We start from the raw sequence: 17,199 nt of genomic DNA, 5'->3' as shown, positions 1-17,199 counted from the left end.
AAAACTGGTGAGTTGGCACAGGAATTAGACCTGACAAGCGAATGGAAATTGGTACTGATCCCAGATCTCTGAAACAGGATCTATGAATGTTCATTAGGAGTTCACTTTTTGAACATTAAAGTTCAACTGTTGTGTTCTAAAGTATCTGTCAATGTAGAACCCTGAATCCTGTCTTCTGCTAGTCATATTGGTTCAAGGAAGAATATTTTCACTATTTCTATAGCAGACAAACTATTTTATTCCATTGAAGAATACACAAGGGGGTCTCTAGCTGAGTTCTTTCTTAACAAAGTGCAGGCTATCTTCACCACTCTTGAGCCACAGGTCGCCTTGAGTTTATTAGAGGGCTCACACAGGACTCCAGCGAGTATCCCTCAGGAAGAGAAATTTCTGGCGTTTGAGCCAGTACATACCACAGACCTTCTTAGACTACTGCAAGCTACTAATTCGGGTTCCCCTCTCGACCCCTGCCCAGTGTCAGTAGCAAAGCTGGCAGCCCTCCCAATCGCCAATACTCTAGCTGTGCTGTTTCACCAGATGTTTGATGTGGGTGACTTTCCTACATGCTGGACACAGGCCTCCATTTTTCCTTTGCTTAAGAAGCCCACACTGGATATTACTGATCCAAACAGCTATAGGCCCATTGCCAGACTGCCGCTCCCTGCCAAACTAATCGAGAAAGCCATGAACTTCCAACTATCTGCCTTCCTGCGCTCAACACAGGGCTTGGACTTAGCCCAACATGGGTTCAGGGAAGGCCACAGTACTAAGACCGCCCTGATTAAATCCACGGAGGAGTTCAGGAAGGCTCTGGATGCAGGAGGCCAAGCTGTGCTGGTCCTTCTCGACTTATCCTCGGCCTTCAACACGGTCCACCACAATGTGTTGGTGGACCGTTTAGAGGACTGCAGGATTCAGGGGAAGGCACTGAGTATCTTGAAAGCCTTTCTGAGGAACAGGGTTCAGGTGGTGGCAATGGGAGATTTTGAGTCGAAACCTTTCGAACTTCCAGGGGGGTCCCTCAGGGATCCTCCCTAAGCCCCACCCTATTTAACCTTTATGTTTCCTCTCTTGCCCCGGTGATCCAATCCTACGGGTTCGAGTTAACATCGTATGCCGATGATACCCAGATCGTGGTATCATTGCTCCCGGGGAAAAAATCTAGGCGTTGCCGCCAGGTTTCAAGGTTGTATGAAGGCAGTCAGCATCTGGATGGAAAAAAGCTGCTTAAAGTTGAACTCCTCTAAAACTGAGGTGCTACTTTTTGGGCAGAATACCAATCTTTGGGGCCCTGAATGGTGGCCGGAAGATATGGGAACCCCTCCCTCCCCTGCTACAAAGGTGAAGAATTTAGGAGTGATCATTGACGACCAACTCTCCTATAAACCCCACGTAAAGGCGCTCTCATCATCCATCCATTGGACCTTGAAAATTATCAGGAAAATCCTTCCTTTTCTACCAGTAGGGAGCAGAAAGACGGTGGTGCACCCCGCCATGGGATGCTGACTGGTGTTGGACAGGATTTGTGGCAGATGCTGCATTGCGGCCTGCACATGTACCCCGCCACGGGACAGGGTTGGACAGGGTTTGTGCCAAATGCTGCATTGCAGCCGGCACAGGCACCCCGCCATAGGAAGGTCACTTAGGGTGCACTGAGTCATTGGCACGTTGAGCTGCTGAGCGGTTGTGCAGCCTGCGATGATGGCCCTTCCTGGCGGTGGGGACTGCCCAGGATTTGTGTGCCTTGCTGGACCTCAGTGTATGCCGCGCCAGCATCCTGCACAGGTCTACCGCAACGTGGCCCCGCTTTCGGGGTCACAGAGTTAGTGGCACCCATTGGGTTGAGCGGCTGTGCAGGCTGAGATGATGCCGGGTGCCCTGGTTCTTACCATGCCATGCCATGGTGTAATATGATCCCAGTACCAGACATGTTACCTGGTGGCCAGCGCAGGGTGGATGCATGGTGCGGAGGGTGCCATTTCTGCGGACCCCAGCCTTGTTGCTTGCAGCGGCACGTGGTGGGACCTGCAGTCTACATGCCGTTGGCGGAAGGTGAGCTGTGAGGCCCATGTGTGCTTGGGCGGGCATGCTCCGATGGGGGGCAGGAGGGGTTGGGATGCCTCTGTCTGGGTGTGCATGGGCAGGCGGGCGATGTTGTCTTGTGCAAGTGTGTGTACTGTGCCAGTCATGTCTCTGGACTCTGTTTCAGATGACGGCGCTGTCTCAGATGTGGGATCAGGTGTGCTGCTCTACATACCGCCAAGTGGTTGCAGCCACACCGGTGGCAGCAGGTGAGCAGTGTGGCCCGGATGCGCAGGGTCGGCTCTCTCTCTTCCCCCCCCCCCCCTCTTCTTCTCTCTCTCCCTGCTCTACATACCGCCAAGTGGTTGGAGCCACACCGGTGGCAGCAGGTGAGCAGTGTGGCCTGGATGAGCAGGGTCGGCTCTCTCTCTTGCCCCCTCTCTTCTTCTCTCTCTCCCCCTCTCTCCTCTCTCCCTCTCTCTCTCTCTCTTCCCCCTCTCTTCTCTCTCTCTCTCTCTCTCTCTCTCTCTCCCCCTCTCTTCTCTCTCTCTCCCCCTCTCTTTTACTCTCTCTCTCTCCTTCGCTCTCTCTATGTCCTTTGATGTGCGCAGGACACTCCTTCTCATCGTGTTTTTAGTTTTGCAGGCTGTGACCTACGGAATGTGTCGATGGGAGCTGCCATGTGTCTTAATGTGATTTCTGTGTTGCTTCCATAGTGAATGTGTGATGGTCATTTCTGTGCTGACACATGCATGTCACTAGTTGTGATTGTGCGACATCAGGCGGATATTTTGTACATGTTTAGGTGTAGCTGGAGTAGCATGTCTTTCCTGGGGTGGCCCAGGGGGGTGTGGGAGGGGTAGGTCCTGGGTGTGGTGTCGGTGGGTGTTGTGGACCTCTTGGGTGTCCAGTGGGCATAATCAGTAGCTCCATGGCATCTGTTGTTCTTCTGGTGTGGCTCTGGGCTGGCCTCCCAATTGTGGTGCAGGCTGCCCTCTGACTTTACTCCAGGTCAGAGTAGGTGTAAAATTCCCGCTGCTGATTGGCCGTTAATTCGGCGATAGCTCCTTGTGAATATGCCCCTAGGTTGTTTCCTAATATTTTCGCAGAGCTTTCAAATAAGTCCTGGCAACTCTGAGGAATATCACGCCTTATCAAAAACTAGGAAATATTTCCCAAAATGTGTGTGATTCGGAGTTTACAAACGAGTCGGCTGGTGGCCTTCTCACGATTCATTTGGATGTTAAGTAAAACTAATGAATATACCTGCTGGTATAATGTTTGCTTCGTTTCCATGTCGAATTGCAACCATTGTCATAAATCGCTCTGTAAGATTACACTCATAACACAATGTAATGGCTTTTTCTTACTTGGAGGTAGGTCTTTTATTTTTGGCATGTGAAAATAATCTCTCAGATGTTTTAGATCGTCGGCCTCGTCCAAAAACAAAGCAAGCTTCTGGTCAAGCACGCTGCATCCTAAACGGGCAGCCGTTTTCTCTAAAAAAGCCTGGGGATTTTTGCTTGAAGAGAGATCCATGCTCACGCAGTCCAATGACACCTGAAAATAGAAACGAACAGTACCATTTTAGTTTATCGCCTAATGAACGTAGGTGCCCCTGAAATATATTCAGGGACTATCAGTAACGGTTTGCCAGTGTAATAGCAGCAACTGCTGCTTTGTCTCAAGATGGAATTACATGAGTTAACTGTGTATTTACACTTGACTATTCTATATTATTGCTGCACGGAGTTCAACGAAAAGAAGTCACAGCAAGGTCAAAACGGGGGGCATATTATCAAGACAGGCGATACAATTATCACCGTTTTAGCGGCATAAAACTGACGCTAAAACGGCGATAATGGGCTTGATAATATGCTCTATGGAATTCCAATCGAAGCCCATGTTAGATGTCCTTCACATTTAACATGGGCTTCAATTGGAATTCCATAGAGCATATTATCAAGCCCATTATCGCCGTTTTAGCGGCAGTTTTCTGCCGCTAAAACGGCGATAATTGTATCGCCTGTCTTGATAATATGCCCCCCTGTGTCCAAGAAATACAAAAACAAACCTTTTACATAGGCGAAGCAGGTAGTTTATACTGAAGATCAATCGAGCAAACATGAATTCAGTGTGATAAAATCACGAAACTATTACTTTTCCTTTATGCGGGTAGATGTGAAGGGAGGCTGCAGTGAGATGCTGAAAACCACGTGCTTATGCAAATCAAAACGATTTGTCTTCATCGTAACCATAGCTCTGTAAAAATCGTGGCGTCTTTCTTGGATAGGGAACTGTGGTGCTTATGGCCGTTATCATAATTCTGGACGGACACTTTAAGGAGAAGCATCGAAATCAGCGCCTAATGGTAGGCTTCTGAATTGTATCTTTGCTAATAACCTGCAATTTGCCCACAAGAATTTTGAATAAATGGTATTTGCCAGAGACGTTATTCCTTTCCTGAAAAGGTTAAAAAAAAGAAAAAGAAAAAAATTCCACGTATTGCTCTTTTTTCAAAATAACCACAGAAAGACTTTGTATTGTGTGATCTTTGCAAACTTTGGAAAATGTTGCAGTTCTCGCAAAATCAAGCTTTCTGCATACTAATTGATTTAAATAACTCGAAAACCAGACCTCTCTTTAAGTTATTCAGTAATTAAACACAGAGACACACAGCATACAATTGAACAAGTAGAAACAAGACACATTCCATAACATAGGTACCATGACAGCACCCATTACAGCACATCATTTGCACACAACAGTGATCCAAAGCCACCAACCATAGACATAGAAGGATAAACTTGGTTAGAGCAGGCTTCTCCAACAAGTACGTCATCACTTACTGGTAGCTCCGCCTTCTTGGAAATAGTTCACCTGGGTATAGCCTAACATCATAAATTAAAAGCATTTGTTTAGCTGAATTATATATGTATACTAAAATTAAAACGTATGTATTCGAAACGAAAATGTGTGTATTTTCAGAACTCATAACCTGATGTTTTTGGGGAAAAAATGAATGAATTTCTGAAATATACGTAAAACTGATAATTGAATAATGAATCATGTGGAGTTGGGGAGATTTATGACTAAGGTTGTCCGTGTAACAATAACGTTACTAGGTTGCTGCCAGGAGCATTGCAGGTATGACTATTATGAATTACCCATGTAAACGACAAAGCCGATTTCACACTACTTTTGGCAACTGTTTCTAGTGCACTCCGGTAATCACTGCTTGTTTCGGTGCATATGGTGACCACTGATGAAAACTTGTCTTATGTTCACTCTATTAATCACTAATGATATTAGTAAGCCTGGGATGATTGAATTGAAAATAGGTAGCTCTTATTGCAGAAAAAGTTGAAGACTACTGGGTTAGAGTGTAAATGATTAAGTTGTTCGTTGTAAGGGTGTATGCATCAGCAATGGATGGCTAGAGGGATGAATGAATGGATGAAAGAACGGATGGATCCATTTCTAAATCAACAATTGACAGAAGGTGGAAAGATGTCATTTTTGCATAGCACGATCACTTGATGAATCCATAGGTATGGCTGTATAAGGATTAGTGAATGGATAAATATATAGGTGAAGTTGAATAGATAGGCTAGTGCAAAGTTGCAGGTGAATGTACAGATACATGAGTGCATATTAACAATTAAATAGTCTGCATAAGTTGGAGGCCTCAAAATATAAGCAAAGCTGGTCCCTCTTATCTTAGAACGATTTAAAATCCAACCTGATTGGTCATGAGCTAATGACCAAAGGATCCCTATAATGGCCCTAATTACGATGTCATCATAGCCGAAACAGACAGCCTGACAAGGTGTCGGCAGTCCTGCTTCCACATTATAATGAGATTGTCTTTGATGGGATCAGAAAGTGTATATTTTCAATAAAGACTTGTGCTGCGGGTTGCACAACCAGCCTCACAAGAAAATATACACTTTAGAACATCCCTGCCGTGCCTGCCACATGGTGCAGGGATGTTTAAAGGGCACCATAGGTGCCCCCAGGCCCCATAGTGGAGTGCCAGGGTGGAAGGGGGCCCTGCTAGGGGTCCCAAAAGTCCCTTTCCTACAGCCTTTCAATGTCCGAACGGCCAACATGGACAGGCTGAGGGAAACCGACATCATAATCCCGACTGCAGTGCCAGGGCAGGCATTGGAGCCTTCTCTGTCCTTCTGACACTCGATGGGCTAATTGAACCCATCAGAAGCAGAGCAGAATCCCCCCACGGGTTTCCCTCTGGCCACCAGTATTATAATACGATGTTCGGATGGAAACCGATGATGTCGGGCAAAAAGCCTCAGGCGAGCTGTTGGATGGCTTTCCGCCTGACATCATTATCAGGCCCATTGTAGCTAAGCATGCCTTTCATGCGGCTAAAGAATTTAAACAACACACGAGTAATATAACAAAATTAGGTAATTAACACCATCCTTAAAACAAAGAAGATTTCATTTAAATTTCAAGAGCAGAAATCATATTTTCACATGTATACCATCCAAGTTGATAAGTGCAGCTATATTCTCTTAAAAGACTAGATATCATTCACTCAAAGACTTGTACTTAGAAACTCCCAATGTTTTGCTCAAATCTATTCAATTCTATTAGGAGCTCTGAAAACATGAATAAGAGTAAAAATATCGTCTACTACATTGTATGCCCATGTGGATTAGCATACCTAGGCGAAACGGGACGCGAGTTCAGACAAAGATTTAGTGAACACAAATCGTCAGTAAGGACTAAAAAGATGATAGCACCTTTGACCCAGCACTGTGTTGATCTTAACCACAAAGAATCAGAACTAAAGTGGTGTATTCTGGAAATAATCCAATATAAAAATGGGGAACAGCTTGAAAGAACAAGGAAAAAACGGGAATGTTACTGGATTTTCCGTTTTGACAGTGTTAGGAAGGGCCTTAATGAAAATATTTCTTGGTATGTGACAGAATAATCTACCTTGCATACCTCAATTAAAGAAGATAATCGGTCCTACACTGTCTACGTATTTCGGACAATTTAGATAATATTATGTTGGTTGCTCCCAATATATTTCTCACTTAGGAGTCAGTCTATAGTCTAAAATCTCTAAATTGAGAATCTGAACCAACAGTATATATAGGCATTTTTCTTATGTGACTCTTAGTAGTATTGGGTAATTCAATATCATTCACCAATATATTTTCATGCGCAATGAAAGTGCATTTTAGATACCCATGGGGGTCACGTACAACTTACTAAAATGTTTAAATCATGCAGTCTGTAAGACATATGAGAGGTTATGATATTGCCTGTTTATGATCCCTTTAATATTGCCTATGACAGTGTAATCCATACTTCTTTCTCTTATGTGAATGTGGCCATCATTGAAGTCAGAAACACCACTTAGTAATGGCGCCCGAGTAACTTGCCATTAGAAACTGTTTAGTATATGATCTTAAATTAACACAGAAACTGCCTTTTTCTCTGTATTAAACCTTTCTGACACTATGGCTCGCGTCACAATAACGCGTTGGGTTTTAATAAGTGGAGATTGGTTTTTCTGCTCATTGTATATGAAAATAGTATCGGCAGAATTCCGTAGGTTGTGTCTAGGGCACCACGGTAACACCGGCGTGTACATAAAATTGGCTATATCTCCTTAAACTCGGGTTAGCTCTATGAATGAGCAATAGTACTGATGATTTAGCCGCATTCTTCGAAATACAAACCGTTAAAAGCTATTAATATAAAGATATAGAAATGACACCACTTAGAAATGGCGCCCGTTATCACGATCACGTGATTAGAACTTTTTGGCGCCCACGAGATTGTATTTAAAGGTGGACGCTATGAGAGGTTTTTCTAGCTTACGGGACCGTACGAGGGAGTGCCGGAAGGAGCGTTTACAGGACGTGTGTTGAAAGGAATAAAAGTAAGTGAAACTAAGGGGCGAGCACAAATATCGGAGCTTGTTTTAACTCTTCATGGGAGCGAGCAGTTTATTTTAGAGGTTAGTCTAATGGGGATTAATTGGGATAGAGCACAGCAGAGATATTTTTTGGCACTTATGCCAGCTATCTGAAACTTGAAAAAAGTAACACGAACAAGCGGTTATGGTGTTACAACTTAGTTCAAATGGGACCCTCCGCCCGACTCCTCATTTTTCACATTGTTGTTTTTTTGGTTATAGTCAACTACCATCAGATAAGAGACCAACCTGAATGAATTGAGGAATATAAGCCAGCCGACATAGATGAAAGAAGTAGTTTGGGCGGTATCAGTGAATTATAAAGGTCAGTAGCAGTGTTCTGTGCCTAATAAATAAATATTTAGATAACATAGAATTCTCATTTTTGTACTAAGGACTGCTATCGTCTTTTTAGGAAAACTATATCCTCCGGCTGAGGGTCTACAGCTCCAGATAATCCTCGTATTTGTGACCATTCAATGAATAGATAGATCGTGTTCTTGGTAAGCAACCAAACTAGCGAGAGTACCATCTATAACTATGTTTCCAACATGCCCATAAGTCAGTGTTTGATTGATGCATATTCTGTATTTTAATTCAACTTAGGAACATTTTAATGTGACATACCCCATTGATATGAACCTATAACCGAAGCGGTGACCTACCCTACTGAAAATATCAGGGTAAGAACACCTGCGATAATTGTAACAATTAAAGTGGCAATAACCTTCATGTTGGGTTATCACTAATAGGATATCCACTTACACATTTGTCTTCAAAATTAAGCTAGTCGTTGTTATATAAATTTTATAATCTTTGCGTATTTTTTCTCTTTTCTTGCTTTTCCTATTCTTTGTTCAAATTCACGTCATGGTTAAATTTCTCAAATTTTGGGAAGAGGTGATGTGTGCTGCTCTGCTAGTTTATGGATCACCGATATAAGAAATAAAGTACTAGAATAAGAAATGTGATTTAGTATCCATTGATGTTTACACAGGGTAATTCAAGTCATAGTGGTTATGCAATGTACGATTAAAATTGTGAGATAGATAAATTAGATTTATGATACAAATACATGTTATTTATCATTACAGATATCCATCCATGCAGTGGTTATAATTCATTTGTGAATATCTGATTATTCTGCTAAAAGGTCCTGAGGAAGGTGGTCCGATTCCACCGAAACGCGTCGACCTTGCTTAACAACTTCGCGTTACAACCTGCGATCCCTCAGACGCAGAATAAGGAGTGAATGTAGTGTGAATGAGTGTCAGAAAAAGGATACGTTGAAGCGGTCCCCTCAGGAACAGATGCTCTTGCCCCAGTACCCCCACCGACCAAACTCCAAAGACTGTCTTGATAAGTTACAGTCCATAGAATTAGCCCGGGGAAGGGAAAGGGGAAGTGGAAGACAAAACAAGAGAGACTGCTTCTCTTCTGGCACTGAGACTGCCTCTGGTCAATCTGGCAATTCTCGCTCTAGAAAGGAATGAACAGTGATTAACCTCTTGGTCTAAAACATGCTATTTTTTGCTATGTATTTTCTTAGGCGGGGATTGTGTCTTACCAATGTGCACTAGGAAGCTAGCTACTCTCTAATGTGTTTTGTCTGTTATCAATTGACAATCTGATTCATCGGAAGATACTCTGAGGAGATAAGTTTTCAAGCTTCTATTGTAATCTTAGTTCAAACTTCTTCCAAGAGAGTTTCTGTTCCACAGGATGCAGATTGACTAACACAGTTCAAAGATAGTTTTTTGTAGATTTCCTGAAGATTACGACTTCAGTAGGTTTCTAACAAGAAATACCTGCTAACACAAGTCTTTCGTAAATTCTCAAGAAAAGGACTCTCTGAATGAATTATAGTCTCTTATCCTTAGAACAAACTGTCAGTTCAATGAAAGTTCTCTTTTGACTTGAGGTGCAAATTCATCTGCTTTCACATCTCAGAACCAGGTCACCTCTGAATAGATGTCTGCGACGCTACTTAAATGCTAAATACTCTTACTTGACAAATATGGGGCTTCTCTTGACTGAAGACACCCAACTCAGCCTGCTCCTCCTCACAAGACTCTGAAAACGAAGACTCCACAAATGTTTATAATCCAGGACGATATTCCTGAGGGAAAAAAGGTTTGTTAAGAAGCGCCTTTTCACATGTCACCAAAGCGCATAATTCTTACTTCCCTCAGAACAGGAATTCTGATGCCAAAAGACGATTGTTCAAGGGTTTTTTGAAGTTCTGTGACAGAGAGCGTGAGGAAAACGCTCTCTCTGTGAATTCAGTCAGTTGAAGTGCGCCGTTCGCAGTGCGCGCATGCCCAAAGGGGAAACACTCTCGCGGACTGAGGAAATCAGCTAGACTGCTGACCTCCACCGAGGACGGAACCTCCGCTGCATTCTCAAGATGGCTGAGCGCTGCAATTCTGCCAACAGCAGCCGCAAAGAAGTCTTCCAGCATGGGTGCCTGCGCTTGCACGATCTTTTTAGGTAATGATTACCGAGAGAAGAAGGATGGATCCTGACAATGAGATAGTTTGTTTCGGGAATTTGTAAGATTTGTTTAGGCTTTTGTTCTTTTCTCTGCATGGCATGGTTATGTCTTTTATTGTTCCAATGAAGTACTATATGTTTTATTAAATGAATTGTGATAACTTGAAAGTAAAAAGAAGAAAAAGATGAATGATATTTTGTATACATAAAAATAATAAAAAATATATATGAAAAAAAGTTAATGTTGCCACTCTGTGTTAAATAATAATTGTCAAAATATAGAAATTGTCAATCTTAAAAGTGTATAGGTCGTGAGGGAATATTTCTATATGTCACCCACTAGAGTAGCCGTTCTAAAACACATTTCATGCCTCCAACTAAAGTAGCCTTTTTAAAACAAGTATCAGGCCTGCCACTGCAAATTGTAGTGCAGTTTTAAACTACCATTTCAGCCTGGCAAAATAAACCTTTTCCAAAGTATAAATCGTCCTTATAAATACGCATTAGTCTCTTCTAAGTTAGGCCATAAATTCTCATATGGAAGGGTGAATTGCATTTAAAAAGGAGGACATGTGTACTTAAGTTTCACATTTCCTTACAGTGCAATCCCCCTAAAGTTGTTTTTCGCTGTTGCATACATGCCAACATTTTGGTAGAGGAAATGGGAGATTTATAAAAATAATAAGGAGAATGTATTTTCCCTATTGACTTCTAATGGAGGAGAGGCAATTTCAGGTAGGAGTCCACTGCCTGAATTGGGTATTTTGGCATTATAGCTGTTGTAAGACTTATGTCTCTCATTGACTAACTCTGGGTTACCTTATTACATTTAATAGGGATAACTTTGGATTGGGAGCAGATAGAAATATACTGTTTGAATGAATGTCATTTATTGAATGATGAAGTTGTATTTTTTTAATCAAAATTCTGAAAATGTCACTTTTAAAAAGTTGGCATTTTCTTGTACTTTCCATTTGGGTCTTCTGCCCGTGTCCTGAGACACATAACTGTGAATGGCTCTAATGTTGGGGGTTGTGTATTCCTTCCAGACAGTGACACAAAGGGGTCCTAGGTGCGGAAAGGATGGCCCATCCAGGCGGGAAGACTGAGAGGAGCTGCACCCAGCACTGCTATCACTTCAAAGTACTCTGCCTTACACACACAAAGGAATCTGGCACCAGGCCTGCCCTGTCTTTTGTCACCGTAGTCTTCTTTGAGGCTTGACACAGGAAGGGGAAGAACTTTTCAGAACCAGAGGTGGGGGTGGATAGGGAATTTCCCAACATTAAAGGCAGACACCAGATATAAATATTGGACCACCTGAGCCACTGGGAAGAATAATACTGGACATGTGGATATTATGGTTAAAAGGACTGTCCTACTCCTTGAGGACTGCCTTGCTGTCTGCGAAGGAAGTCTGCCCCTGCTTACCTTTATCTCTGGCTAACCTGAGTGACTGCAAGGGACAGTTGGCTGGCCTCCTGTGGCAGCTACAGGAACATAGATTACAAGTTTCAGAGTCCCACCTGCCCAGCTGACATGGTGCACTGGACCTGCCTGTACCTGCAAATGGACGTTCCTGAGCCCTGCTGGCCTCTGCTGGGGTGAACCCCTGATCCCCATGAGGTGCATTCATAAGTCATGGACCCTTGGCTGGCATCAGAATGCTCTCCTTTTGAAGTTAGACTGTCAAATTCTGAAGTCTGGGATTCTCGCAATTGGAAACAAACCAGTCTGTGCCCAGATTCTGTCAGTGGTGGTGACAACCAATGCGCAGCTCAAGTGAGACCTGCACTACAGAGATCATTAGCGATGACCAACAATGTGAGATCTGCACTCCGTGTTACAGCAACGGAAGCCAATGTGAAGCTCCAGCAATGACCGTCCACATCATCTGACTGGCTCTTTGTGCTACAGCAATGACAGCGTGTGATGCCTGGCCTGCTCTTCGAGTTACAGCAACGACCTTCTGTGATGCTCTCCCAGATCCTCATCGCCTCCTCTACTAAAGAATCTTCACGTCGGACTCAGAAGGTAACTCTTCAATAGGAAAAACCTGGTCCCTGTATCTGACCTGTGCTCCATCGCGGTCGGCTTGAACTTGTGACTTTCCACTGTTCCAGTACGACCAGATGACCATTGTCAGAAGGTGGCCTGGTATATGCTGTCCACTAATTAAAGTGGGTACCCTGTACCAGTCCACATGACCCTTATGATGTATGAGGTCAAAGATAACCTTGATGAAAGCTATCCTTGCGGTTGCTATGGAGAGCAGCCTTCAGGCTTAATCTTGAAGGCATGTAAAGTAGCTTGTTTTACCAGAAAATCACCTCCTGAATGACTAAATTAAGGAGAACCACACAGTACTTGTATACAAATATGCATTTATTAGTATAACACTCTCTACTACCCTCTAGAACACAAAGCACACAATAAAAGATCAATAGAACAGTTGTAAGTAGCACAATACACAGTGGGCTCCAGGGGGAGACCAAACCATATAATACAATAGTGGTATAACAGTCAAGACAAGGTCTGGAGCACATAGAATCGCTGGGACCCCATGGAACCACCCAAGGTGAGTAGACAGGTACCCCACAGAGGACGGGTGCAGTGTGGGAACACGACCGTTGCCTCGGTACAATTCTTTGGGGAAGTCGCGGTTACAGTTTTAAAGTTTAAGGACCCTTCTAGGAGGACTTCGAGCAAATCCTTTAGAACTTAAGGGTTTAGAGAACCACCCCACCTGTGGATACCGTAGTACCTGAGTTAACTATCCCAGGGGAGCCGGGTGCATAGGTTTAAAGTGGCGTCAGAAACCTCCATCGTTCTCAATGGAAGGAAGTGAAGAGGAACTGCTGCAGTGAAGGTGAAAAAAGGGGCTGGTGGAATCCAAGCCTGGATTCTGGATGGACAGAACCTGAAAGCAGAGGGGACAGAGTCTGGGTCACTTCAGAATGACCAGGGGCTCGGTAGATTAATGCCCACCGATGTAGGATGCTTCAGGTGTGAAGAAATAATGCTTGACTCTGCAGCCACAAGGACCAGGAGACATCGAGGATGACCAGGAGCAGGAGATGAGCTGTCCCACAAAGGATGTCAAGTGCTGAGGGGTTGGTGTCCGCCGGGAGCACCAGCAAGCCTTGGCAAAAGCAACCCACGTAAGGAGGTCAAACAGGTTATGGTGTGGACCAACAAGGTCCAGGGGACCCCCCAAAGAAAGGAGAGTGATGACACATCTGGAGCAGCCAGGAAAGCCCAAGAACAATCACAATGACCCTCAGAAGGCTCCACAGGGTGAATGACCATGAATCACGAAGAGACCTCAAGCTAGATTGCAAAGCACCAGCCCATGGAGCACACGGTGTGAGGAGGCTGGAGTTCTTTGGTGCAAATACTGCTCAGGGTCAGCACTACATGGAATCCAATGCACAGGCTCTGAAATCGCTAACAAGCATGTGCACTTGCAAATGAATGCGGTGCACAGGGGTTTGGGTTATGCTGCCCCCACAAGGGATACTGGCCTCAAACTCAGTGAGAGGGCAGACAGACCTCAGGGACTTTCAGGAACCCACCTCCTGTGTTGCTGAAATCTTTGGAGTCCGCAGGAGCTCCGGAGCATCAGACCGGTCAGTTGCGCTTTAGGTGCCTGCGAAGCAGGGGAGTGACTCCTTCACTCCAAGGGAGATTCTTCTATTGTCTTAAGTGCACCACAGGTCCTGCACAGAGCCTGTATGTAGCAGAGGCACAAACTATGCTTTGGACAGAAAAGGGGACGAAGTTGAGCCCAGTTGAGGTGCAGCAAAGTCCAAGGTGTCCAGACCGTCAGTGGTTTCTTCTTGTAGAATCATGTCCGCATATAATCTAAATTTTACAGCCAGGTAAGCTCATTTGTACCCATGGGAGAGGGTTGGACAGGTCCAGGGGACCCTCCTAAGTGATGAGCAGAACAGAGGGGTGGCTACAGTGTTGCACCCCAGCAGAAGCCAATGGCTCCCAGAACTGGTTTGAGCTAGAATATGCACAGGGACATCAAATGTGCCCCATGTGCAGACTTTCAGGCACTCTCAGAGTGCACCCACCCAGCCCCATAACACTCAGTCTTGTCTGGGAGGTGATCCCACCTCCCTGTGACAGGAAGCCTATTGTGCTGCTTTCCGCTGCTCGAGTTTGGCTGAGCAGCAGGAAGGCAGAAATGTGTCTCTGGCTGGCAGCATCCATTTTGTGCTGTCCGGGTCCAGAAGGCTGGTACCAGATAGACCGGTGACCCCACGAAGCTCGGTTCAGGAGGGTGGAATCATACCTCCACACCAGTAGGTATGATTCCAATGTGTTTGATACCAAACACGATACGTTTCTATGCAGCCGTTTTCGAGATAGCATTTACCGCTAGGTTATACTGCACCTCTACCTATATGTCCGGCTGAGTCACAGACAACCTGGTAGAATGGTCTCCGAAGGCTGCAGAGAGGCTCTGCTCATGCAGGGGCACCCTCTCACATAAAAGCAAGCACACTGCCTTCAGGATTGTTAAGGCTGCTATAGGGGTGACTTAAAAGTTTTAAGTCTAGTGACCATTAGATATTGTGAACCTATATCTAAAGTAAGTGGTGCCAGCACCATCTTACACAGGCTGCAGTAGCGGACCTAGAGTTCCAGTTGCATGGCCTCTAATGGTGGCATAATACATGCTTCAGCCCATGAGAGGCCCCTGGGGTACCTATGTCTTGGGTACATGGTGTACCATATACTAGGGACTTATAAGGGTACCCCATATCCAATATTCAATTGGAGTGTAACAAAGTACATGTATGTCAATTTAAAGGAGAAAGCAGATAGACCGGGGTCTTGGTTAGCAGGGTCCCAGTCAGACTAGTCAAAACAGTGAGACATCAAGCAAAAAAGTGGGTGTAACAATAAGAAGCCGATACTACTTTCCTACACACAGTGGCACTTTGTGCTTTTAGGCACTTTATCCAGGTACAAATTTAAAAGTAAATATCTGCAGCTGTACTTATTGGATTGTTGTCATTTTGGTACCATTTTATTTAGTAACATGTACTCTATTTTTCGTAAACTAATTTGGCAATTTTATTGTGCTGTGTTTTCACTTCATCACTGTTTGTGTACTAAATAAATGCTCTATTCATTGCCTCTAAGTTAAACCTGACTGTTTTTGTGCCAAGCTACCAGAGGGTTAAGCAAAGATTAATTAAGTGACTTCTGTGGTTCTGCTGCTGAGCGGGGCTTCCACCCCCCTCAACCAATAACCTTATTTCTTACAATAACTGTTAAAAATCGGGTCTCTAGTTGACAGAGGTATGCACCCTGTCCAAGCAGGGACCACAATCCTAGTCAATGTAAGTTAATGATACAATCTAAATTAACTTGTGCTAAGTCTCCGATAGCTTGGCACAAAGCAGGCAGACTTAACTTAAGAGGCAATATGTAATAAAATAAAATAGTTGACTTACTTCTTGCAGTAGCTTATCAGCAAATTACCAAGGCTTGGAAGGACTCCACTAAACTCTCATATCAGGCTTGGTGGTACGCTGTTTGCTATAACCACAGATTGGACACAACCTATGTTTACCCACTTGCTTTAGCCCCAAAGCGCAAACAGTTATGGGATCCGGTTACTTCATTTTTTGATTCATGTGCTCTTCGTTCTCTACCTAAATCTCCCTTTCAAACAGAAGTTGCTAAACCTCCTTGAGTTGCTCTTATTGTAGTATCTTTCTTCTTTTTCATATTATCTACATTATTGCCCTGTTGTTTATTATTGTGTTTAAAATAACGCATTAATTTGTATTTCCTAGCTGGTATTTTCTGTATTCACAGTTCACGAATTGTTACCTCTTATCTACTTTTGATTCTCATTATTATGTATTTTATTTTTTGTGTAATCTCATGTTTTTATTTCATTGATTTGTTTCTATGACTGTTAATAATTTTCAATAAACTTTACCTTGAACTGAAAAAAAAGAGGCAATATGTAAAGTATTTGTGTACACGACACACAGCAACACAGAGACAACACCTTAAAAGGACTCCATACCAGTTTAGCACAATATATCATTGTATTCTGAATAAAACAAGCCCAAAGTAACAGAAATCCAATAAGTAGAAGTCAAGATATAATTTTAAGGAATAAGTGACAAAATGAAGCTTACAAAAAAATAGTGCTATAGTTCACCCTGACAAGGATTGTGGCTTTTGCTTGAGTCGAGTTTCACCCCCCCAACCAAAAACTCAGGGCCATATTATCAAGAACGGCGTTAAAATTATCGGCGCTTTAGCAGCAGGAAACTGCCGCTAAAGCAGCGATAATGGGCTTGATAATATGCCCTCGTGAATTCCCATAGAAGTCCAGGTTAACACCAGAACCTGGGATTCTATGGGAATTCACAGGGCATATTATCAAGTCCATTATCGCCTCTTTAGCGGCAGTTTCCTGCCGCTAAAGTAGCGATAATTTTAACGCAGTTCTTGGTAATATGCCCCTCGATTTCTTACAGCCACCCTAAACACCTAAATGAATTTGCGAAGTTGACGAGAAACCTCAACTCACAACCCAATAATGAATTCTCTGTGGGTTAATTATCAATTTTTTTTTGCTGTTACTTAATTCCAATAATCTTCTTTTGGTTAGGACTTTAGTAACACCAACATATTTGCATATAGTAAAAGCTCAATTAAATGCAAATGCTGAAAGTGTTGTCCCG

General features: G+C 43.6%; 1 protein-coding gene across 3 annotated transcripts in view; it reads right to left on the bottom strand.

The window, feature by feature from the left end:
* Positions 1-17,199, bottom strand: part of KYNU (kynureninase) — a 988,121-nt gene that overhangs the window by 863,719 nt on the left and 107,203 nt on the right. For all 3 annotated transcript variants that reach the window (XM_078682489.1, XM_078682491.1, XM_078682490.1), the window contains exon 2: positions 3,393-3,582. In XM_078682489.1, coding sequence (XP_078538615.1) covers positions 3,393-3,561 — 169 coding nt within the window. In that variant the 5' untranslated portion in view covers positions 3,562-3,582. The remainder of the gene's footprint in view (positions 1-3,392; positions 3,583-17,199) is intronic.

The sequence above is a fragment of the Lissotriton helveticus genome, chromosome 3_1, assembly GCF_964261635.1.
Source record: "Lissotriton helveticus chromosome 3_1, aLisHel1.1, whole genome shotgun sequence".
NCBI classification, from domain to species: Eukaryota; Metazoa; Chordata; class Amphibia; order Caudata; family Salamandridae; genus Lissotriton; species Lissotriton helveticus.
Note: the sequence above shows the minus strand (reverse complement) of the source record. Positions and strands in the feature narration are given on the sequence as shown.